This window comes from Neurospora tetraspora (assembly GCF_033439725.1).
Source record: "Neurospora tetraspora strain CBS 560.94 chromosome Unknown B0H65scaffold_1, whole genome shotgun sequence".
Taxonomy (NCBI): domain Eukaryota; kingdom Fungi; phylum Ascomycota; class Sordariomycetes; order Sordariales; family Sordariaceae; genus Neurospora; species Neurospora tetraspora.
In genome coordinates, this window is record NW_026944383.1 from 2,517,801 (window position 1) to 2,541,627 (window position 23,827).

Below are 23,827 nucleotides of genomic sequence, written 5' to 3' on the forward strand. Positions count from 1 at the left end.
CCCAACTACTAGTCTGGCCCTCACTGGCTTATCTATGGGAGAGCGGACGGGATCCCGAGTTTTCCAGTGGGTATGGTCGTATGTGATAGTATCGTCTAGGCATCTTACCTTATATTTGGAATCCTTTGGTGGTTTGCTATCATCAGACGTTGTTCGAGCCTTTGAGTGTCTTCGTTATCAACATCCATCCTATCGCCATTCTTGCTTTCTAGGAGACGTCTGATCCGTTTCGCTTTTTCAGACCTTACTAATTCGACCTCGGCTTTCCTCTTGGGTTTAGGTGATTGTTTAAATTTTCGAAGATTTGGTTCATCGAGTAGAAACAACCCATCCTTCGGGCAAACAAGCCAGTTCGGTCTGATCGGTATATCGTCTTCGTAAACAAAATTCGTTGAAACAGCAAGAGAATCGGTAAAATTGATGACCGCGTGGTATTGTCGTGGTTCTGTGACAATCAGATCCCCAGGACCCGTCCAATGTCGAAATTGATTCCTAGGCTAACCAGAAGGCTAGGGGCGAGTATACAACATTGGTGTCGAACCCTTTGATCACATTTCGATTTCTTGCGATCGGTGTAGCGGGTGTCAAAATACTCTTCGAACTTTGTTGTGTCTTTGGGATCGACCAGAATCCAGATTTTGTATCCATAGATGGTGAGGTTGTAAGAACGTAAGTGGGCGTCTTCGCAGTGGAAAGCTGTGCCTGATTTTGCTTCGCCTATATGGATATATGGGGTACTAACCCCATCGATTGGGCCGTATTCCCGAAAGAGTTTCCCGGACGGGAAGAATTTTCGAAGTTTCTTATCATTGACAGGTCCAACGTAGTAGATACGGTCCCCGCTGGAGGGAGTAGTGGTAGTAGATTTCGTAAAATCTATAGCAGCCTCCTTAGACGATGGAGATTGCAATTTCTTGTTGTTTGTGAAATCGATATGGTGTAATTTTTTTCGATTTTGAAAGGTAGAGGTAGGTAATTCCTGTAGTATGAGGGTCCTTAACATAATAGATTGCGTATTGATTATGCCCAGGCGGGGGATCAGCACGTGATGCTAGCCCAAGCTAGTCAATCCTGGTTTTTTCGATATCGGCCTTGATGATGGAAATTGTGGAAGGTCGGCATCGTTCTTTGAGCTCGAGAATCCAGTCACTTCCAAGCTGTAAAGGGGATAGGGAAGTATTCGTTTCCAGATGGTTGCTTTGGAGTGGTGGAAGGGGCGAGTTGATCGGTGTTATTACACCGGTGTTTCTTAGGTTTAGCGTTAATTCTGCATTCGATATGATGTTTTGGAGATTGTTAATGAGTTCTTCAGTGGGTTTTCGCAATTCGGAGGCTGAAGTAAATGTGGCCGTCTCGACTATGTATTGGGAGATTGCGTTCGACAGGCCGTCTATAATTGTTGTAGTGGGGTCTGTCCCACTCCCCTTCACTGGCATTGTCACATGGGCCCAGCCAGCCCACACCACCATGTATTTTAGCCCTCCACATTTCTTTTCCCTTTCTTCTCTAGCTTAGGACAATCAACACACTTCTTGTGCCCACGAGTCCAAGAGCATCCCATCCTTCCACCTAAGTTCAATGCAATCAACATCTTCCAAGTTTGGACGCTGAAGTAATTCGTCGAAGGACGAAAACTCTGTTTCGAAGGCATTATCATGTAGAGCTTGAATAACTACAAACGTAACTAAACAAACGATCTGGCATGGTACCATAGTAGCAGAAAAGGTCACACGAGAAAAGTGTTAGTTTGAATCAACGGTTAAAGGCAAGAATACATACACATCTGCCCCCTTATCAATTTTGTTAGCCGATAGCTTGTTTTGATTGATCGTGATCTCAGCAACAAGCCTTGGCTGCTTTGTATCCGGATCGCGAACGACAAGTAGCTTAACTTGTCAATAAAGCATGTTCTCATAAGTGCTGGGCCGAAAGCCAATGCTTCCTATAAGCACCAATGTATGAAAGGCAAGCCGATGTCTAGGATCACAAGGTATATCGACTGCGCTTTCCCACAAAGTACTAAGAATAAGCAGAACATCGTCTGTTGTAGCTTCGGTTTTCTCAAATATTTATTTGTATAAGAGGTTAAACTTTTGTACAAGAATTGATTAGATCTATTGTAAGAAGAAATATTAGTATACAATATCAGTATAGGTAAAGAGGAAATCTACCTAGATAACCTCTCCACGGGCCTTCCCACGGTTGCCAAGCAATATCCATTATTCAGAATCTTCGTCTGAATCTTCATTTGAATCTTGATCCCTTCTTTTCGCGAGCACTATAGCATCGGCTTGAGCTACTATATGCTTCCACAAAGTAATAATAGTCACTACTAATTGAACTATTACTACCTCCTTCTATTCCTCGGTACCGTCTATATACAGACGCCTACATCTTGCATAGCGTGTATAGTCAGCCAGAAAGCTCTTGCAAATAGCAATGGACTTTTTCTTATTTTGGCACACACCAAACCAAACCTTATCAGCCTCTTTTTGTGTTAATTGTAACACTTCTATGACAAATCTAAAAAGCATTAGTACGCAATATCAAAGAAAACAGCAAAATAATAAGGTACATACCTATTTCATAGACACCACGCGCGTTCTCGCTCGGCTTTGGTCTTCTTACAAAGCGAACGCTCATGTGTTGTTACCGTAAATTCGTCGACGTCGGCAAATGCTCTTCTTTTCCGTTCTTCGACGTTGGGTACAGTCGGCGGTATCGGCGGTTTTCGTAGCTCCATCCCTTCCGTATTGCATATGGATGGAGTGCGATCGGCACCGTGAGACTCAAACAATGCCCTCTCAAGCTGCAATGGCTTACGAGCTCAGCATGTTTGGGAGGAGAAATCGATTAGAAAACTCGGAAGGAGGGTTTCATATGAAAACCAACGCAACCCTCGCAACGTAGGGGCCGTAATTCATGCGGTAGAATCAACTGGGAAGAATTGATAAACAATGAATGCAATTAGAATGGGACAGAAGTTTGCTTGGTTCAGTCGGGAATCTGAGAGTAAAGACGCAATTTATATCTTGAGGCCCTTCTGACTCGCTTGAAGGGATATACGTACGGAGAAAAGTGTTCACCAAAGCCAACCACACCTCCCAAAAGCCAACCACACCTCCCACTTAGATGTACCAAAAGCCAAAAGCACATTCCAGTTAGATGTACTAAGTATATGGAATAGGTGTCAGGGGTAAATGGCAGGGGTAAGCACCTTGTGTAGTGTATGCCTAGCCCACTCAGCTGGGCTTGGCGTAAGTGGAACGGTACACTCGATGGCGAAGGCAATGAAAACGGTTCTAGAAACGGCGGCGGCGTTTTTGGCTGAGTCATCCAAACCCCTGTTAAAAACTACAAAAAATTCCTCCCATAGACAAGCTTCCGATATGTCTGCTTATCTATGAGAGCGGGAAGGACAGGAAACGGGTCTTTTAATCACGTGGTAGGGTCAAAAAACTGAACCACCAGCTCCCATATCCATATCGTTCGGACGGAGGCAAGACGGTAAGTGGGGGCGGCGCTAAAAAGATGAATATAATTGGGCGGATTACGAGAAAAGTTGACCGTCCTGACACTGCCAAGATTGCACTCGGTCAGTAGACGAGTCGATTGGCTGAGAGAGCTGCATGCCAGGGCTGCGAAACAGGGTGACGGCGGCGTTGAGAGCGGCAAGCCAACCACAGCTCTAAGGATCCGAAGCCAGCATCCTTATCTACTCTACAGGATTGGGCCATGACACCCCCATGATTGGTACAAGCCACCAGGCCGCTGCTGCTGCTGAGTTGTAGAAGAGCTCTTTGACGGATGCGCCTGGTTCCCTGCTGGGCGCATCGAAGTAGCTACAGCTACTACGGAAAACACAACGGCTAAATGATCTAGTAGCGCAAGGATACGGCGTAGGACAGTATGAGTCGTGGATTGGGGCTTGGCTCGAAGCGAGGCTGGAAGCCTTGATATCAAAACAAACGCTACCCGAAGTGAACCCTCTGGTTACCTTTTTGGCATGTCCTCCATTGCAGCATCAAAGCTGCATTTGATCCTTGAAAGACGAAACGTTGATGTGGCACGCTGACATCAGGCTTGATTTACAGGACGTCGCCAATCCTACGAGAGAGAAGAGAATGTGTTGCGCCTTTCTGAGGCAGTGAAATAAGCTTTTGATAGCCGCCATTGTCTGGCTTTGGCGAGCATTGGCAGTAAAAATGAGGAGAAGGAGTAGTCGGGACCAACGCCGAATGACTTTGCGAGGCTGTCAGTCTCTCGTGTCCTGGCGCTTGAATTCACTGCACGCAATAACCAGACGATGCTCCAATAGGCTGCGGTACCTGGTTGGGATTGAATCCAGTTGATTGATTCAATCCCGCAGTTTGTACATACAGGCCAGCTGACGAGGTGCCATGATAATAGATGAGGGAAGATAGAGAGAGGAAGAGCAAGTTAGAGGAAGAGCAAGTTAGAGGAAGAGCAAGTTAGAGGAAGAGGGAGGAAGAGGGAGGAAGAGGGAGGAAGAGGGAGGAAGAGGGAGGAAGAGGGAGGAAGAAGATAGGGGGTTGCGGATAGAGGCATAAGAATAGACGGAGAGAGACAGAAAAGAGGCTTTTTGGGGCGTAATAAACCCTGGTCATTGTCAGTGACCACAGATGACGACCAGTTTGAGGCCAATCAGCGTTCCAAATCGAGAGCCTTCCCCGAGCTGGTTACAGGTGATTGCCGGGTAAGTCGCCGGAGAAGGTGTCTTCCGAATGAAAAAGAAAGGAGAGAGAAACCCAGATCACCCAGACAAGGCAGCAGGATGCTTGTCGTCAGATCCCTATTCCAAGTTGTGTCGACGCCAATGCAACTTTCAGCCGACTTCATGTCTCTCCCGACAGCGCAACCATCCAATATCTGCGAGAGCCTGCAGCATGGAGTGGGGCTTTGGGCAGGATGTGATGCTTCGAGCCTATAAAGTAAGAGAAGGCGTTAATAGATGTGTCGTATTCCCACGGTGGCCATGAGCACGGCTGAAAGATCGATAAGGCTCGGTTCAGTCTGGGGAAGTGGGAGACCAAGGAGGTCCCACCATCCGAAATGTATCAGGATACCTTGCCGGATAAAGTACTAGACAACCCGGCATGGGTGGATATGCTCAAGAAGCTGCCGGCGGTGTCGACACCGGCGTTAAGCCCCCTTCGCCTCCCCACGGCATCGGTCACCACATCAAGTTCCCCTGGGCTCCCGAGATCAAAGCCGTGGCCATCATCCCCGAGTTCGAGGTTCCCACCGCCAAGGCCCGCGAGGTTCTTCCCGCCGAGTATCCCCGTGCGGATGTTGTACGTCTTTTCTTCCCCCTTTCCCTATCCCTCACTATCTACCTACAACCCCGGCCGCCCATAACTGACTCTTTGCACCAGACCTTCAACCTCCAAAGGATAGCCCTCTTCCCCGTCGCCCTCGGCCAATCCCCTCCCGACCCGGAGCTCATCAACCTGGCTATGCAGGACGAGCTGCACCGGCCCTACCGCCAGATTCTGATTCCCGGTCTGACCAAGATCGCGCGGTACAAGGGACCCCAGAGATGGTGTATTCATGACCGCAGAGGAGGCCGGACAACCAACATCTTACGCCATAGAGTGAACTTGGTGTCCTTTTTCTTCTTCGTCTTTTTGGTTGATCAAATGGCATCTATCCATATAGTTCGTTTAATGGAGTTATCTCGAAGATGTAACAGCGCTGCGTAAAGGTTTTTCCCGACGGCCAAGTCGCACCCGTCTATAAAGATGGAACAAGGCTTATCCTCAGAGCCCCACACGTAGGATAAGGTCTCGTACGGACGAGTGCCTTTTGAGTCCAATACGGTGCAGAAGAGCCCAGCCTCTCATCCACAAAAAAACGTATCGTAGAACACCTTCAAAGCTTCGCCTCAAATTCCGAATCCATATCCTCATCATATTCCTCCATGTCCATCTCGGCCTCCTTCTTCTGCAGCTCTTCCTCAAGCAACGCCATCATGCGCGGGGCGGCGTTTTACAAGACCTTGTTGACGATCTGGAGGGAAGAGAACATCACCGTTGTTAGCCCAAGACTTGCCGCCTTGCATTTTTATTCGGTTTAGCGTGGATTTAAGCCTAGCATAAAGCCCAGCACCATGCCCGGCACGAAGCCTGGCACGAATCCCGCATGCAGCCTGCATGAAGCCCGTTGCTTGGCAGTGGTGGTGGTGCGACATAGGTCCGGATTTCCTCCAGAGGCTCCTTTGGTGGAACCTGCGCGACGAGACGTCACGTAGCCGAACACAGCAATGCGGCGCCGTGTTTGAGAATTTGCATTGGGAGTAAGCCAGGAGGAACAATGCAATCAAGTCATTATCTTATGGAGTATCACCATCTTGGGCTTCTGCTCAGAGGCTTGGTACCCGTTTGGGAGAGGCTGTTGCTGCGGCCAGGGATCGTTTAACGTCACCACTTCGCCGGGGTACCGAAGGCATCAAGGGCATTCGATGCTCGACGACCCCTCCAGGCCCTAAGTCCGATTTAGGCGGAAATCGGTGAAACCAGGATGTGTTATTGGCCATCTGTTTTTCCATGGAATATATACCCATTGACAACCACTCCTGCCATCATCAAGTTTTGCGAAGCACTTCCACCATCAAGTTCTGTGAAGCACTTGGTATCGTATTTAAGAACATTTTCTCACACATCTCTTCTTCACATATCACCGTTTTCTCCCAAACCATATCCTCGACGTTTTCGTTTCACTTCTATTGTCAACGGACAACTGAATTTGGCGCCAATCGGTACAGTTGGTCACCCCTCAGATGATGAATTCTCCGCCTCCGCCGGATCTGCGTTCGCTGGACATGACGGATGGCAAGGAAATCCAAGGAGAGACATAGTCGGCACCAGGTGATGGGCGCGATTTTGGTGAGGTAGGAATATGCGTCCCCGAATAAGCAGTTGAAAGTCCATGACAGTCACACCCGTCTAACACTGATTTCCTCTAGATTCTGAACAGGGCAATGAACAGGGCATCTGGACGCCTCATCGCGCTTCTTTAGGAGAAGCTGGAGAGGTTAAGCAGCGAGAACGAACTCATCGAGGATATCGAAGAGACGGATGAGGCACTATCGAACCTCAATCTCGACAATAGGAAGTCCGGGTGCCGTCTGAGGATGTCAAAACGACGTTTTCTGAAGATGTCTGGTAGTACTCAGAATCACGTTAATTAGGCCGTCTAGCAAAAATCAGATGATCGGCTTGCTTTGAAGAAGAAGGTTGGGATCAGGAACGAACAACAGCTCCACCCTGCCTTGTCGTCGTTATATCTGGTAACTCCCTTGCTGCTCGGATTCTTATTTGGTTGTATCGTTTGGCCAAACGATGAAGGTACCTTGGCAATCTTTACCTTGCTGTCCTCCTTCGATACATCATCATTTACATTTACAAATCATAATACTCTCGATCCTTTGTGAACCCTTTCTAGTAAACTCTTGGGATGCCAGGATGCCAGGCGACCCTTGAGTGGTCATATGCCAAGCGTACATCGTCGAACCAATCAGATGCCGCAAACGGCCAAAATGTTTCCCTTTTTAGACATGCTAGAAGGATCCCTTCTCAAGCCGACGAATCATTTCGTCACGGAGGACAGAGTTGATAAACAAACCTCCATTTAATTATATAGATTGGATATAGCGCCGTTTCTAATGTCTAAGATACGTTTCTTAGATGGAAATAGAGAGAGCAAGACGTATAGATCGGTGCTGAGGCTTGCCCCCTATGTGATTACAAAGGAACTCTACAACGACGAAGCAGATCAAAGCCGAGTGATTGGGAACTGACACCTCAGGCGTTTGGTAATCATCTGGCCAAACATTTAGAGGAATTATCATTACTCGTGCTGCCACCCACAACTGCCAATGAAAGAAAAGGCAAGGCTACCACTAGGCTCACTGACTTCAACCCGTGTGGGACGGACATGAACTCGGTTGTTACGGAAGTGGAGGACAAATCAGAGCTCACGAGGTCCCATGCCCTCATTGTGACCGCCGACCGAATGGGTTCAGCTCCGTAAAGGACCTGGGCAGCCATATGGTAGCGATACACCGTCGCAAGATTAAATGGGCTTGCAGTGAACCAGATCTTGACAGCATTCCGGACTCCGTACGGCCAACAAAATTGCTCGCAGATTGCAGGCAATGTTCGAACAAAAAGCAATACGGGGCATACTATAACGCCGCTGCACATCTACGAAGAGTACATTTTAGTAAACTGAAACGATACAACGAAGTCAGCACCTCGGTGGAACATACGATTGTACAGTCCATTGCTTTTGAGTATGTAGACGATGCTGATGACAGTGCCATGGCTGGAACGGGGGGCTCTATCTATTCTTGCCGAAGATGACCTAGCATAAGGGAATTGTACAAGATGGACTTGAATGGTTGCTTGGATCCCGTTTCTTCACTGATGAAGCAAAAGCAGAAGTCATTGCCTTCCACACCAGGCACCCAAACAAACCAGGAGACCCCAACGTCCCAACGAACTGACCCCTCCACGGAATCCTATCGACAAAAGCTGACGCATGTTCGGCTCGGGGTGAGCTTTGAAGAAGGGGGAGCTGATGTCACACGGACATCGCCCACAGTCCAGGGTCAGGGTCGCAAGGCTCAGCAGAGCCTCAACGCCTGGCATTAGCCTCGAGATGCCCGGTGGTGAAGTGAATGTTCATAATACCGCCGTGACTGACCTGAGGCCCGACCACGAAGCTTTCTCCGCTAATTGCGCCATTATAGATCGTGTTCGCCATGGTAGTTTGTGATCTAAGAACTGAACACAGTAGGCATGAGAGGCAATCGCCGCCGACAGAATGCCTGAAGGGTTGCGAAGCAAATGAGGAAGGGGGACATTTCTTGCGGGATTCTTTTCAGCTGGAAGTCGGGCTCACAGAAGAAATGGACCAACACCATTCCAGAGCCTTACTCCAGGATTTCCATGCCAACACGTGCATCTCCTCATTTAATGAGGCGTTGGGTTTCTTATTCCCGTCCAGGTCGTTCCTAGAATGGGGACGGGTTGTAATGCTGCGAACATTTAAGAATCCCTGCTCAAGCAGACAAAAAATTTCATCGCGGAGGACAAATCAGATAAAGAAACTTGCATTTAGTCATATACATTGGACATAGCACCGTTGATGATGCGTTCTTAGATGAAAAAGGAGAGAGCAAAACGTGCGTTCCAAGGTGTATTAGGCATCAAAACCAGGCCCCATGACTTGCCGTTGTTAAGCGCCTAAGACACAGCCGCAGCCCCACTCCGTTATGAGCTACCGCACGTTTCCATCGAAACGATTTATCCCCGCGCTGTACGGCCAATTATATCTTGAGAAGGGCCTTCAGACTAATGCCTCAACATGCTTAGCACACCTAGCAAACCACGTAATTGGCCAGTACAGCCTGGGATAAATCCTACTTGAATGAGAATTAGCCATAGATGGAGAACGACTGATTCAAAACGAGGTTCATTCCATCAGTGAATGTTCTCACCATGTCTCGTGCAAAGAACGCAGTAACAGCAGCCCATGGATGCATCATCGAGTCAACGGCCTGATGTCTTCACCCGTCCCAACAGGCGCAGCGACTTCAAAGTTGCGATAATATGCGCGCTCCGTCTCGAATTCGACGCCGTATGCCTCCTTATCGATAAGCTGTGGGACGAAGACGGCGATCAGTACGGCAAAGTCGACGGAGACCCGAATATATACACGACAGGCCGAATGGGGAAGTGCAATGTCGTCCTTGTCCTTCTGCCCAACATGGGAAAAGCAAGCGCCGCCAGCGCAGCTGCAAGTCTTCGATCGAGCTATCCGCGAGTGTCGCTGGCCCTTTTGGTGGGCATTTGCGGGGCGGTCCCATTCGCAGGACCGGAAAGGGACCCCATTGTCCTCGGCAACGTAATCATAAGCAACCTCGTGGTCCAGTATGACCTTGGAAGAGCGCTTCCGGATCGCTTCGATCGCAAAGACAACCCCCATGACAGTCTTGGAAGACCAGACAAGATCATTCGCAACATCCTGGTCAAGCTTGATACGGACATCGACCGCGAACATATCGAGAAACGGGCGGGTGACTTCCTCAAAGCTCTTCAGACGAAGAGCGAAGAAATAGCCAAACGGAAGCGAAGAGGCAGGCATACCAGCTACAAGTACCCAGGAGCAGCCAACGACCTCCTATTCGATGCCTGCTACCGACACAAGCATGCTCCTGATTCCGGGTGCAGAACGTGCGAAGACTGTCATGACAACTCGGATCCCGCTTGCGATGAGTCTCTTAGGTTGTCATGCAAAGAGCTGAAATGTGACACAAACCGCTTGATACGGAGGGAACATTTGGATTCAGCCTCAAACGACTACAATGCCGACTCGGATTCTGAGGGTGTCTTCTTCTTCATTGGTGCGATCGGATCTGGAGACAGTGTTATTCGGTCTGGCAAGCACCGTGATCAGATCGCCAAGCAGGTCGGGGTTATTGCTTTCGAGATGGAAGGAGCAGGCGTATGGGATGAGGTGCCATGCATCGTGATTAAAGGCGTGTGTGACTATGCCGATAGCCACAAAAACAAAGGATGGCAGAATTATGCTGCGGCAACCGCGGCGTCGGTAGCGAAGGCGGTTATGGAGAGGTATGTCGCCTCTGCTAGGGTTTCCGACTCTTCGCAGTCTCCGCCACCGTCCGCGACCATCCCCTTCTCCCGCGACCCCGACTTCGTCAACCGCGGAGACATTCTCGACCAGATCGACCAGCGATGTTCGGAGCCGGCTGCTCGGGTTGCGCTCGTAGGCCTGGGCGGTGTCGGCAAGTCGCAGCTAGCCATCGAGTTCGCCCACCGGATCGCCGCGCGGCACCCAGACACGTGGGTGTTCTGGGTCCATGCCGGCACGCAGGCGCGGGTCGATGAGGGCTTCCGGGCGATTGCCGACGCCGCCGAGCTGCCCGGCCGGAACGACTCCAAGGCCAACATCCCACAGCTTGTCTACGGCTGGCTGGGCAACGAACGGAACGGCAAGTGGGTTATGGTCCTTGACAGTGCTGACGACCGCGACGTGTTCTTCGACGCTGGCAGTAACCCTGAACGACGTCCGCTAGCTGACTATCTTCCGCAGAGCCCAAACGGGTCTCTTCTCGTCACAACACGTGATAAGGATCTAGCTTCTAGGCTAGTAGGGGGGTACAAGAATACAATCGAGATCGGGCCAATGGCGCAGAGTGATGCTCTGTTGCTCCTGGAGAAGAAGCTGGGATCGCTCTCGGATACTGATATGGCGGTGGATCTCGTGCGGGCGCTCGACCTTGTGCCGCTTGCCATCAGCCAGGCGGCGGCCTACATTCAGAGAATGTCGCCACGGAGCTCGCCCAAGAAGTACCTAGACGAGTTCCGAGAGAGCGAGCGGAATCGGAGAAAGCTTCTGCAATATGATGGTGGGGACCTGCGGCGGGACGGAGGGGCGTCTAACGCGATACTTACGACGTGGCAGATATCCTTTGACCACATCCGGTCCAAGCGGCCCTCTGCGGCGAATCTGCTGTCGCTTATGAGCTTCTTTGACCGACAAGGCATCCCTGGATGGATGCTAAACCCTTCCAGAATTGCCCAGGACGGAATGCAGGCAATAGGTCTAGACGACGCCGCAGACGTGGAGTCGGACGATAGCAGCCAGAGCACGGACAGTGACTCAGACGATGCTAGCTGCGAAGATGATGCGGCGATGCTAAGGGACTACTGTCTCATCACCGCGGACGAGACAGAGGACAAATTTGAGATGCACGGGCTCGTGCAGCTGTCGACTAGGAGGTGGCTAGAAATGTTTGGGCAGGAGGAGACGTTCAGGCAGCAGTACATCGAGCGGATGGCAGCTTCATTCCCAACGGGCCAGTTCGAGAACTGGGCCATGTGTCGGACCCTCTTTGCGCACGCCCGAGTGGCCTCGGATTATCGACCTAGCGAAAATACGGTCGAGTCATGGGCGATTCTTTTACACAACGGAGGATGGTACGCGTGGTCGCAAGGGAGATATGAAGATGCACAGCAGATGCTGGGCAAGGCGAGGAAGGTACGCGAGAGGAGGTTGGGAAAGGACGATGTGGCGACTCTCTCGAGCACCTCATTGCTTGCATTAGTATTTCGAGATAGAGGACTATGGAAGGAGGCCGAGAAGCTGTTTGTGCAGGTGATGGAAACTCGCAAGGCGAAGCTCGGGGCCGATCACCCCGACACGCTGACGAGCATGGCCAACCTGGCGGCGACGTACAGTAACCAAGGCCGGTGGGAGGAGGCCGAGAAGCTGGAGGTGCAGGTGATGGAGACTCGCAAGGCGAAGCTTGGGGCCGATCATCCCGACACGCTGACGAGCATGGGCAACCTGGCGTGGACGTACAGGAACCAAGGCCGGTGGGAGGAGGCCGAGAAGCTGTTTGTGCAGGTGATGGAGACTCGCAAGGCGAAGCTCGGGGCCGATCATCCCGACACGCTGAAGAGCATGGGCAACCTGGCGGCGACGTACAGGAACCAAGGCCGGTGGGAGGAGGCCGAGAAGCTGGAGTTGCAGGTGATGGAGACTTTCAAGGCGAAGCTCGGGGCCGATCATCCCGACACGCTGACGAGCATGGCCAACCTGGCGGCGACGTACAGGAACCAAGGCCGGTGGGAGGAGGCCGAGAAGCTGTTTGTGCAGGTGATGGAGACGAGCAAGGCGAAGCTCGGGGCCGATCATCCCTCGACGCTGACGAGCATGGCCAACCTGGCGGCGACGTACAGGAACCAAGGCCGGTGGGAGGAGGCCGAGAAGCTGGAGTTGCAGGTGATGGAGACTTTCAAGGCGAAGCTCGGGGCCGATCATCCCTCGACGCTGACGAGCATGGCCAACCTGGCGTCGACGTTTTGGAACCAGGGCCGGTGGGACGAAGCCGAGAAGCTGGAGTTGCAGGTGATGGAGACTTTCAAGGCGAAGCTCGGGGCCGATCATCCCGACACGCTGAGCAGCATGGCCAACCTGGCGGCGACGTACAGGAACCAAGGCCGGTGGGAGGAGGCCGAGAAGCTGGAGTTGCAGGTGATGGAGACTCGCAAGGCGAAGCTCGGGGCCGATCATCCCGACACGCTGAAGAGCATGGGCAGCCTGGCGGCGACGTACAGAAACCAAGGCCGGTGGGAGGAGGCCGAGAAGCTGGAGTTGCAGGTGATGGAGACTTTCAAGGCGAAGCTCGGGGCCGATCATCCCGACACGCTGAGCAGCATGGCCAACCTGGCGGCGACGTACAGGAACCAAGGCCGGTGGGACGAAGCCGAGAAGCTGTTTGTGCAGGTGATGGAGACTTTCAAGGCGAAGCTCGGGGCCAATCATCCCTACACGCTGAGCAGCATGGCCAACCTGGCGTCGACGTTTTGGAACCAGGGCCGGTGGGACGAAGCCGAGAAGCTGTTTGTGCAGGTGATGGAGATGAGCAAGGCGAAGCTCGGGGCCGATCACCCCGACACGCTGACGAGCATGGGCAACCTGGCGGCGACGTACAGGAACCAAGGCCGGTGGGAGGAGGCCGAGAAGCTGTTTGTGCAGGTGATGGAGACTCGCAAGGCGAAGCTCGGGGCCGATCATCCCTCGACGCTGACGAGCATGGCCAACCTGGCGGCGACGTACAGGAACCAAGGCCGGTGGGAGGAGGCCGAGAAGCTGGAGTTGCAGGTGATGGAGACGAGCAAGGCGAAGCTCGGGGCCGATCATCCCTCGACGCTGACGAGCATGGCCAACCTGGCGTCGACGTTTTGGAACCAGGGCCGGTGGGACGAAGCCGAGAAGCTGTTTGTGCAGGTGATGGAGATGAGCAAGGCGAAGCTCGGGGCCGATCATCCCGACACGCTGAAGAGCATGGGCAACCTTGCTTTCACGTGGAATAGTCAAGGTCGACATGAAGATGCCCTAGCGTTGATGCAAGACTGTGTTGAGGCTCGGCAGCGAGTCCTTGGGCCTGAGCATCCTGATACGCTGTCGTCCTTGGCTACTGTGTCGGAATGGTATCACGGGGCAAGGCGAAGGGTAGGGGATAGATTGGATATGCGTAGTTGTACGAGAAGAGAAAGGGAGGGAGGAGTGTGTACGATCTGGTGATATAGGGTAGGGCTGAGCCATGCTCAGAGCCAGACCCACACTAGACCCACTGGCAGCACAAGGCTCGACCGCCCATGGCGGGAGTCGTGCATGTGCCAGGCACAGTCACAGGTAATCCTGTGACAAATGGAATAGCTAGGCTCATCTTAATTCTTCTTGCTGTTGTCACGATGCACCAGCTCACGTAGTTCCGTATCGCGTAGTTGGGTGCAAATGGATAAATAACTAAAGATGAAGAAGAAAGGAAGCTAGTCTACATGGGACGAAAGAGATGACATCCTTATATGCAGTAACAGATGGGATGGTAGACTTGAACGTGCACGTGATCTGGCCGAGAAGCTAGAGGTGCAGGTGATGGAGACTCGCAAGGCGAAGCTCGGGGCCGATCATCCCGACGCGCTAACGAGCATGGCCAACCTTGCTTTCACGTGGAATAGTCAAGGTCGACATGAAGATGCCCTAGCGTTGATGCAAGACTGTGTTGAGGCTCAGCAGCGAGTCCTTGGGCCTGAGCATCCTGACACGTTGTCATGCTTGGCTACTGTGTCGGAATGGAGTAGCTAGGCTCATATGATGATAGATTGGACAGCCGTGACTTCCAGGTTACAAGAAGGCGCTCGGACTGGATCATACGTCGACTCTCATTACAATTCACAACTTGGGCAACCTCTTTGAGCTTCAGGGCCGGCTAACTGAGGCTGAAATGCTATATCAGCTGGTGCTAGAAGGCTACAAGAAGGCGCTTGGACTGGATCATACGTCAACTCTCGATATAGTTCACAACTTGGGCAACCTCTATAAGACTCAGGGCCGGCTAAAGGAGGCTGAAACGATGTATCAGCGAGCGCTGTCTGGTTATTCAGCAGCCTTAGGCTCGTCCCACGCGAAATCTCTCCTTGTCGCAAAGAATATAGCATCTTTACAACTTGCAAAAGGTAGCCTCTTCCTATAAGAACTAATAGTTAAGTTTGCTAACATTTACAAGCAGGTTCATCATTAGAAATCGAATTGTCGTTCAATTATTCTTCGGCAGATGGAATTACCTCCACGATAGTTGAAGCTCCGCTTCAATTAGGTTCATCAGCCGCAACTAAGACGTCGCTGAAGAGGAGGCACTCAAAAATTAGGAATAACTTACGAGATAAGATACGCAGAACCTCTACGAGAACTACGCCATTTAAATCGACGGAAGGCTGAACATAAAGTTGGAATTGCGTTGTAGTAAGGTGACTTAGCTGTTACGTAATGTAGTGACTTTACAAGTTCACTACTTCGGGCCTGGACCAAAAAGGCCCGTCAAGTCTTGATCTAATTGTCGAAGTGAACGGAGTGGATCTAAATATGAGTGTACAAGAGGATAAAAGAATAGTAGTGGTGAACTTGTTAATTGAAGAAGAAAAAAAGGGAAGAAAGAAAGGGTGGGGGAATCCCCCGATATATGTACATGAGTGAACTATGTATGGATCGATACACTAAATGCCAACAAAGATATCCATCTTCCTCAACAATAGGAGACGGACGGAGCGCGTAGAACTTCTTCCTTTTTTCTCGTTTTCCCCAGCTTGGTTTTACGTATGGCAGTTGGTTTTCAGGCCCAAGCCCTGTCTTTTCACGCGCCCAACCTGCGGCTCCGTGACACTACTCAATTCTCAATGACATACGTCACCGTCGTTGTCCTGGTCCCCGTCGGCCAGCCACTCTGGTTGTGCCCATCGTCACTATTGTTATCCGTCAACTTGGTCTCGCTAGTGTTCCAATTCTGAGCGCTCGTCAGCGGACCCACGCTCTCCCTGCTTCCCGAAATGCTCCTCTTCACGCCTTTCCCCTCTCCTCTCTCCACGTCCGCCCTAAGGGCAAAGAAGTTGCAGCAATACGAGCGACTCGGTTGGCAACCACCCAAAAGGAAGGGAAAAAAGGATCGGTTCATTTCAACTATATTCCGCGAACCCGAGGCCCTTCGAGCTATCCTTTCTACGAATGACCACCCCCTTTCGGGCTCCACAATCTTGACAGACGGGAGAAAGTTGACAATACTACAGGAGGTTGTCACTACGAGTCTGGCGTTCCCGGTCCAGAATTCTACCTGTGGCTTCATCGCCTCTTATGGGTCGGCCGTCCCGCAGATGATGGCAGTAAGCGGGTGGAAAGACGAAGGGGAGTCATCGACGCAAGGAGTCCTTCCCAATACCAAAATGACCGCTCTAGTCCGATACGCCTGTCAGGTCATGGAGTTCAAACTATATATGCAACCCTACGACTGTCCGGGAGAGAGTGTCGTTCCCCCGGAGCATATTAGGAGGTACATGGCATCACAGTACGTTCCCTATCAATGTGCTTTTGACTTATTACCCCTCTACTAACTCGTGCTAGTGTTGAAAAGCAATTGTCAACGGCGTGGGTGCTGAAGTTGCTCTAAGACTTTCTGCAGACCAGCGACTTGGCTCGCATGACTGAGCTGAAACAAGTCGAACTACCCTCCGAGCGGTCCAAGGCCAAGATCTTCCTCAACCACAGTCCATGCGGCAGGTAAGTCTGCTTCCCACTCTCGTTCCTGACAAAATTGTTGAGACCCAGTTGGCTTGCCGCAAGGTCGTAAGAATAAACCGAATACGTTACGGTCAGTATATTATATAAGCTAAACGCGTCGTATGATTTTTCTTCCCGCGTCTGCTTCCAGTTATCATGCAATGTGTTGGAACCGGAGCTTCCATGTCGCCTGTATCCCCAGCGGCTGCTTTCAAGTTGCTTCATCGCACTGAAGGTCCCATGGCTAGTGTAGGTTGCAACACCAAAAGATAGCAAGTTCTCCAGTGTCTGCCAGGACTTGTTAAGTTCGTTCGTTCGTTCGTTAGAACAGCAATGGTTCAAGGACATCGATACAAATTTGTTACGTCATTTCGGAGGAAATAATCTGGACGAAGGCAGAACTGCGAATGTGGGACAAAGGCGATCTCAAATTGCAACTAAGATCTTCCTCATGGTCTTTGAGAGACCTTGTCCTGCCCATGACCTTGTCCTTCTTCACGTCACTCTCGTTTTCCTTTTTGGTACATGAAAAACTGCGACATTTCCAAGCTTCGTTCCAACCGCCCATCCTTCATAAGACTTTTCCTTCTTGTACATGAGGCACTACCAGACATGAAACCTAGCTCTATCCCGACCATTATCCTCCTATCAGTGCCCATTTGTCACGAGTCCCATACATGTCCCACCGCTTTCCGAGGCGACCGGGCTTTCCCAGGATTTGGGGAACTTGATGCAGTCAGATGCCAGCTGCGCTTCTCTGCCTGACGAGCGGGGCAGCCAGTCGAGCAATGCCGGGCAGCAGGCGGTCACTCCAGGTACCTCATTTAGTGAGCCGAAGAGGAGGAAAGGATAAGGCCCGGAAGGGCCGTAATGTATTGGCGGGTAGATAGCATAGGATTCAATTGACCGTCATCTTCACCTTGGCTACTTCGCTTCTTGCCTTCTATTATTCATAAACCAAGTCACTGTCCTGGCCAGGTGCTTTGAGTGATCACCCTAAATGTTTGGGTACCTTCGTTATAGCGGTCCCCCAGTAGACACTTTTATGGTAGTTTTATATGTAACCAAATAGAGGCCTTCAGATTGCACTATATAGCAAGAAGAATTAAGATGAGCCTAGCTACTCCATTTCGATACAGTAATTAAGGATAACAGCGTATAGGGATACTCGGGCCCGAGGACTCGCTCCCGCGCCTCCACGCAGTCTTACATCAATGCTAGGGCATCTTCATGTCGACCTTAACTCTTCTACGCGAAAGCAAAGTTGGCCATACTCGTCAACGTCGAAGGATAATCGGCTCGGAGGCCTTGCTGAGCAGGCAGACGAAGGTAAAAAATCCGACTCTTAGAGGGACGAGGAGAGTCGGTTGGCTAGCTGCAAGCGAGACCCCCAGAGGGTGGGCTCTACACCTAACTGACGAGTACAGTACCTTCCTTAATTACCCTAATTTGGACCGACCAAAGTAGTCTTAGTAGCGCTACACCCTTGGCCCAATAATAATTAGTACTACGTTGGTAGTTAACGGTACTGTATAGCATACAGTGTTATATGTATTGAATATCACCTACACGTTAAAAAATTTTAATTTAAAATAATGTTTTTTTAAAAAAAAAAATTTCTGTTAGGTACGTACTCTTTAACTATACCTACCCGGTTATATAGCTCTATATAAAGTGTGACGGCCGACGCGATACGGAACTACGTGCGGTTCGAAACAACTATATAAGACCACTTGAGTATCGAATCTTCCAGCTTCGATTACTTGTATCCTTTTGCGAGGACACGGGCTGGTTAGTGTAGTGGTCTGCCACCGCCGTGACATAAAGTAGGTTTATAATAAGATAAGGAATTCCTATAAAGGGATTCCTTCCCATAGCAACCTTCGGCTCGCCTTTCTTACTTTAATATTAAAGTACCCAAGTTACCCAATTAAAACTATATACTATTCTATTTATTTGAAATCCCTTTATAAATATATATTATCTATGCCTTCAGAGTCCTACCATGCAACTATCTTTTTAGATACAGAAAGACTTGTCACAGGGTTGTGACTGCCTATATAGTATGTGTCACGGCGACGCATTTCACCACTACGCTATACGTTCCGTGTTTTCGCAAAAGGATACAAGTAACCGAAGCTGGTAATTCGGTTGCTCAAGTGGTCTTATATAGTTGCGACGGATGCCCAGTCCGTCACAGTATGCACTTCGATGTTCGTTGGCAAGCGAACATCGTCCTATCTTTTATAGGTTTGGCCGTGTGGGCATGTGCATCCCACCCTGTCATACAAAGTGATGGCCTAGTTATATAAGAATAACTTGACGATACTGTATATCTCACGGTGTCATATGTATTAGATATCACCAACAGGTGAAAATTTTCTTGAATCTAGAACGGATGCCTTGGATGTTTAGAGTCTGTGACTCAATAGTGTGTATCACTTCTAGTTCTAGTTCTTTTGAGAAGGGCGAAGGTAGCAAACTACAGGAAGATTCTTTCAATATTGATATTATTACGATAGGGTGTAATTAAATATATCTAGGACTGAATATATTTTAGTTAACATTATTATAAAAACCAGCGTACAATGGACTTAGCTTCTTCTCAGGACGCTGTCACTCCGACCTACGGCAAGCGGACGCTCACCGACAACCCAGAGGATCACGGAGCTGACCCGTGATGAGTTTTCATAGTGACATTCATGCAAATAGATATGGAGCGTTCTCGTCGTAACTGATGGCCAGGGCGTGGCGGAATTGGCGGTGATCGGGCGGCCGAGGAACCAGTGTGGGATGTTCAATCACCTTAAGGAAGCTACGTGGCAAATCGGCCATTTTGGGCGGGGTCGGGCTGCAACGCAAGAGACGAACACAAAATGGCTATGACAATGGAGGGGGGCCTGATGCAGACTTGAGGCATTCCCAACACTGGCCCAGATGAAGTATTGTACGGATTGCGATCGTTATTTTCAAAGCGCAGAAGCGCTTCGGCATCATCGCCTGTACTCGAGGCGGCATGAATTTGCCCGCCCTTACGCGCAGACAACAATATCAGGTTCTGGAATGGCGTTTACAGGCTTTGGAGGCTCGCCAGCTAGCTCCTTGACTCAGACAGCCCGCGGTACGGCCGGAGATGATCCCTCTAAAGACCTAGTAAGTTCTCTAAAAGGGTATGATCATTTCGCTCTCGTCGTTCCTCCGTCTTTGGAACTTGCAGGTGTTGACAATGGCCTCTGAATAGGCTCTACTCCAGCGGGGAGTACTCAGACCTCGTGATATCCTGCGGAGGAAGGGAATACCATATGCATAGGGCCATCGTATGCACGCAGTCCGAGTTCTTCTCTGCAACTTGCCGCGGAAGTTTCAAGGCTAGTGACAGTCCATACACTAGCAACGACACTAAACTAACATTATATTTAGGAGGCACAAGAAGGAAAGATTGACCTCCCAGATGATGACCCTCGGCTTGTCCATATAATGGTACATTATCTATACCACTTCGACTATGACGTACGGCTACAACACGAGCGTAGTGGTTTTGATGGGTTAGAAATGGACGGATACGAAACCAACGTCAATGAACCGGCAGCGGACGCCCTTCTGACTCATGCAAAAATTTACGCCTTAGCAGAGAAGTACTTGATCCGTGGATTGAAGGCTGTCGCGCTTCGACAATTCAAGGCGGCGGCTACTGTCTCCTTGGATATCGATGATATCCTTGGGGCAGCGCTAGTGGTGTACGAATCCACTATTGAAGATGACAGAGGCTTAAGAGATGTCGTCGTGGAAACCCTTTGTAAGCATTCCGAATGGCTAGACGAGGAGAAGGTGCGAGATGTGGTTAAGGAGCTGGGAGCTTTAACGTATGATATCGTTATATATATGCGCCAAAAGCATAGGTTCTTCTAAACTAGGTCCCAAGTCAGTTAACACGTTGACGAGATGGTCCCCGATGAGGTCTGAGAAATGATGCCACCCAATCTGGAGATTGAGGCGCTGGTGGCCATTGCGAGTTGCTCGGCTTCGGCAGTTACTGTCCGGTTGTGCTCCCACCGCTCCGTCATTCTCGGGGCCCACTCCGCCGCCACGGCCCCGCCCGGTCCGCAATACCGCCCCACTGATCGCAACCGCACCCAGAGATGTCGAGTCTCAAGGAGGATCACGTGAATTCTTCGCACGCCCAGACAGCACAACCAGACGGGCGGCACAATCAATCGGGCGGCACAATGAGAAACCTCAAGGCAATTGAAGGACTCACCATTGCTGTCGGGCTTGGTTGCGATCACGGTTGTCGCAATCGTGGTTCCAGGAGGAGATATCTCGGTGGGAGAGACGGAGACAGCATTCTTGTTTGTATTCTATATACTTGGGATTCTAATTTAGTACGTTTTATAGCTTCCTCCACTATGTTTTCTCTTCTCCTCTTCTTCTGTCCCTGTTTTAGTAGGCATTCCTTATCAATAACAACTCCTGTTTGCCCATTACAACTGTGAACATCCGACGTATGTGTAAGCCACGAAGCGAGGTCATTAATCTGGATATTCTCCCCTTCTCCCTTACATTTGGGACAATCGAATGGCTTGTCGATCTTGTGATACTTATTCATGTGTCTTGAAAAACTGCTTCCTGCATAGAACAATTGGCCGCATCTTAAACAAGGAGCGGATTTAGACTTGGTAGTTGTAGCCATTGGTTTGGGTTTGACGATAGGCTTGGTGAAGAGATCCGGAGTATTGATTGAACCATGTACTCTTTCGACATGGTTACTCCACTCCGATGCCCTCTCGATTCTATACTCTTTCTTTCCTTGCCGCTGACATTCGGGGCATGAGAAAGGTTCAAAGGTCGTTGCCGTGAAATGGACGCTCCGATGGTGTCTACTGAGGTTATGTCGACGAGTGAAGCTTTGTCGGCAGAGAAGATATGTAGAGAGCGTGGAAGCTGCTTCCTTATGTTCGGAGGCTGTTTGCTCCATTTCCCGAGCAATAGCTTCTACTTCTCCGTACCTATCATTCAGATACGCAAAAAGCATTTTCGGTACTGCAAGATGCTTTTGGGTAGTTTGGTCAGAACCACTGTCGTTCGAATTTGGAAAACCCATTTTCGTGGCGGTGTCGGAAACCGGATCTTTGGGGTTCAAGTATCGACCAATGATTGTTGCTGCAGATAAACTGGGACCGAAGGAGCATCTGAAAGGATTTGGAGGGGGGGCTGGCATATCTTCGGTTGACAGGCCACGAGCCCTAAGGGAATCAACTTCAGCGAAGTAGTTTTCTCGAGCCTGCTTGACAGCCAAGTCTGATAATACCGTCCGTAGATTTCCAATTTTTACAGTAAGTTGCTTTACCTGTGTATTGTCTACAGAGAGTTTGAGCTCTTCCCGGAAGTGACGACGCTGTGCGCGAAGTGCTTTCATATCCTCGCGATTTTCAAACGTTTTTAGCATAGCCGCTGTCGGATAAAGCGGTGCTTTGTCATCCCTACGCAATGATGCGGAGGCCAATAGCTTGAATAGCTTGGATTGGTCTTCAGATGTACTATCGAAAACGAGTGACATCAAATTGTGTGGAATATGCCTCGCTTGGTAAGATATTTCGAATGTTTTTGTGTTATAGCTCAGGATGTGGTTTCGAATAGCAGATGTAAGGGAACCTTGTGTAAAAATTGTAAGCAAAATAGTAAGGGAAACGGGTAAAAGTTCTTACCATCAATTTTATTTCCACCGCCGATTCGCAGCGCATAGGGGCGGAGAGTGTTTCTGTTCCCCGCTACCAACCATGTCCGGTTCCAAAGTTCCAGATATTTGTAGTACTTTAAGGGAAAGATAGGCTTTTGCTGCATCTCATCCTTCCACCTAAGTTCAATGCAATCAACATCTTCCAAGTTTGGACGCTGAAGTAATTCGTCGAAGGACGAAAACTCTGTTTCGAAGGCATTATCATGTAGAGCTTGAATAACTACAAACGTAACTAAACAAACGATCTGGCATGGTACCATAGTAGTAGAAAAGGTCACACGAGAAAAGTGTTAGTTTGAATCAACGGTTAAAGGCAAGAATACATACACATCTGCCCCCTTATCAATTTTGTTAGCCGATAGCTTGTTTTGATTGATCGTGATCTCAGCAACAAGCCTTGGCTGCTTTGTATCCGGATCGCGAACGACAAGTAGCTTAACTTGTCGATAAAGCATGTTCTCATAAGTGCCGGGCTGAAAGCCAATGCTTCCTATAAGCACCAATATATGAAAGGCAAGCCGATGTCTAGGATCACAAGGTATATCGACTGCGCTTTCCCACAAAGTACTAAGAATAAGCAGAATATCGTCTGTTGTAGCTTCGGTTTTCTCAAATATTTATTTGCATAATAGGTTAAACTTTTGTACAAGAATTGATTAGATCTATTGTAAGAAGAAATATTAGTATACAATATCGGTATAGGTAAAGAGGAAATCTACCTAGATAACCTCTCCACGGGCCTTCCCACGGTTGCCAAGCAATATCCATTATTCAGAATCTTCGTCTGAATCTTCATTTGAATCTTGATCCCTTCTCTTCGCAAGCACTACAGCATCAGCTTGAGCTACTACATGCTTCCATACAGCAATAATAGTCACTACTGATTGAACTGTTGGTACCTGCTTCTGTTCCTCGGTACCGTCTATATACAGACGCCTACATCTTGCATAGCGTGTATAGTCAGCCAGAAAGCTCTTGCAAATAGCAATGGACTTTTTCTTATTTTGGCACATACCAAACCAAACCTTATCAGCCTCTTTTTGTGTTAATTGTAACACTTCTATGACAAATCTAAAAAGCATTAGTACGCAATATCAAAGAAAACAGCAAAATAATAAGGTACATACCTATTCCATAGACACCACGCGCGTTCTCGCTCGGCTTTGGTCTTCTTACAAAGCGAACGCTCATGTATTATTACCGTAAATTCGTCAACGTCGGCAAATGCTCTTCTTTTCCGTTCTTCGACGTCGGGTACAGTCGGCGGTATCGGCGGTTTTCGTAGCTCCATCCCTTCCGTATTGCATATGGATGGAGGAGTGCGGTCGGCACCGTGAGACTCAAACAATGCCCTCTCAAGCTGCAATGGCTTACGAGCTCAGCATGTTTTGGAGGAGAAATCAATTAGAAAACTCGAAGGAGGGT

The 23,827-nt window shown here is 49.7% G+C and overlaps 10 protein-coding genes across 10 annotated transcripts; 5 read left to right on the forward strand and 5 right to left on the reverse strand.

Moving 5' to 3' along the window:
- Window positions 1–1,469: 1,469 nt before the first annotated feature.
- Window positions 1,470–1,875, reverse strand: B0H65DRAFT_449352 (uncharacterized protein). Its single transcript, XM_062825946.1, has 2 exons — window positions 1,779–1,875; window positions 1,470–1,730 (listed from the first exon to the last, which is right to left on the reverse strand). The coding sequence occupies exon 2, from the start codon at window positions 1,710–1,712 to the stop codon at window positions 1,521–1,523; it is 192 nt and encodes a 63-aa protein (XP_062686086.1). The 5' UTR covers window positions 1,713–1,730; window positions 1,779–1,875; the 3' UTR covers window positions 1,470–1,520.
- A 709-nt stretch (window positions 1,876–2,584) lies between these two features.
- On the reverse strand, window positions 2,585–3,484 carry B0H65DRAFT_504737 (uncharacterized protein; the record flags this gene model as incomplete). The annotated part of the gene is made up of 4 exons (XM_062827941.1): window positions 2,585–2,745; window positions 3,071–3,101; window positions 3,218–3,354; window positions 3,466–3,484. 4 exons carry the CDS (start codon window positions 3,482–3,484, stop codon window positions 2,585–2,587), a joined length of 348 nt encoding a protein of 115 aa, XP_062686087.1.
- A 1,540-nt stretch (window positions 3,485–5,024) lies between these two features.
- On the forward strand, window positions 5,025–5,723 carry B0H65DRAFT_562896 (uncharacterized protein; the record flags this gene model as incomplete). Its single annotated transcript, XM_062830217.1, has 2 exons — window positions 5,025–5,315; window positions 5,397–5,723. Exons 1-2 carry the CDS (start codon window positions 5,118–5,120, stop codon window positions 5,721–5,723), a joined length of 525 nt encoding a protein of 174 aa, XP_062686088.1. The 5' UTR covers window positions 5,025–5,117.
- A 3,745-nt stretch (window positions 5,724–9,468) lies between these two features.
- On the forward strand, window positions 9,469–15,007 carry B0H65DRAFT_535519 (uncharacterized protein). Its single transcript, XM_062829029.1, is given in 4 exon segments — window positions 9,469–10,658; window positions 10,677–11,455; window positions 12,155–14,045; window positions 14,430–15,007. 4 exon segments carry the CDS (start codon window positions 9,559–9,561, stop codon window positions 14,701–14,703), a joined length of 4,044 nt encoding a protein of 1,347 aa, XP_062686089.1. The 5' UTR covers window positions 9,469–9,558; the 3' UTR covers window positions 14,704–15,007.
- Window positions 15,008–16,012: 1,005 nt separating this feature from the next.
- On the forward strand, window positions 16,013–16,414 carry B0H65DRAFT_449392 (uncharacterized protein; the record flags this gene model as incomplete). The annotated part of the gene is made up of 1 exon (XM_062825947.1): window positions 16,013–16,414. A coding segment is annotated over exon 1 (152 nt), but the record flags the coding sequence as incomplete, so codon positions are not given.
- On the forward strand, window positions 16,408–17,194 carry B0H65DRAFT_535520 (uncharacterized protein; the record flags this gene model as incomplete). Its single annotated transcript, XM_062829030.1, has 2 exons — window positions 16,408–16,665; window positions 16,939–17,194. The coding sequence occupies exons 1-2, from the start codon at window positions 16,586–16,588 to the stop codon at window positions 17,192–17,194; spliced, it is 336 nt and encodes a 111-aa protein (XP_062686091.1). The 5' UTR covers window positions 16,408–16,585.
- A 2,604-nt stretch (window positions 17,195–19,798) lies between these two features.
- Window positions 19,799–20,574, forward strand: B0H65DRAFT_504740 (uncharacterized protein; the record flags this gene model as incomplete). The annotated part of the gene is made up of 3 exons (XM_062827942.1): window positions 19,799–19,818; window positions 19,919–20,037; window positions 20,099–20,574. The coding sequence occupies 3 exons, from the start codon at window positions 19,799–19,801 to the stop codon at window positions 20,572–20,574; spliced, it is 615 nt and encodes a 204-aa protein (XP_062686092.1).
- Window positions 20,575–21,117: 543 nt separating this feature from the next.
- On the reverse strand, window positions 21,118–22,397 carry B0H65DRAFT_449402 (uncharacterized protein; the record flags this gene model as incomplete). Its single annotated transcript, XM_062825948.1, has 2 exons — window positions 22,371–22,397; window positions 21,118–22,222 (listed from the first exon to the last, which is right to left on the reverse strand). A coding segment is annotated over exon 2 (1,105 nt), but the record flags the coding sequence as incomplete, so codon positions are not given.
- A 105-nt stretch (window positions 22,398–22,502) lies between these two features.
- On the reverse strand, window positions 22,503–22,825 carry B0H65DRAFT_449404 (uncharacterized protein; the record flags this gene model as incomplete). The annotated part of the gene is made up of 2 exons (XM_062825949.1): window positions 22,729–22,825; window positions 22,503–22,662 (listed from the first exon to the last, which is right to left on the reverse strand). A coding segment is annotated over exon 2 (160 nt), but the record flags the coding sequence as incomplete, so codon positions are not given.
- A 296-nt stretch (window positions 22,826–23,121) lies between these two features.
- Window positions 23,122–23,751, reverse strand: B0H65DRAFT_449405 (uncharacterized protein). Its single transcript, XM_062825950.1, has 2 exons — window positions 23,530–23,751; window positions 23,122–23,462 (listed from the first exon to the last, which is right to left on the reverse strand). Exons 1-2 carry the CDS (start codon window positions 23,691–23,693, stop codon window positions 23,432–23,434), a joined length of 195 nt encoding a protein of 64 aa, XP_062686095.1. The 5' UTR covers window positions 23,694–23,751; the 3' UTR covers window positions 23,122–23,431.
- Between the last annotated feature and the right edge of the window lie 76 nt (window positions 23,752–23,827).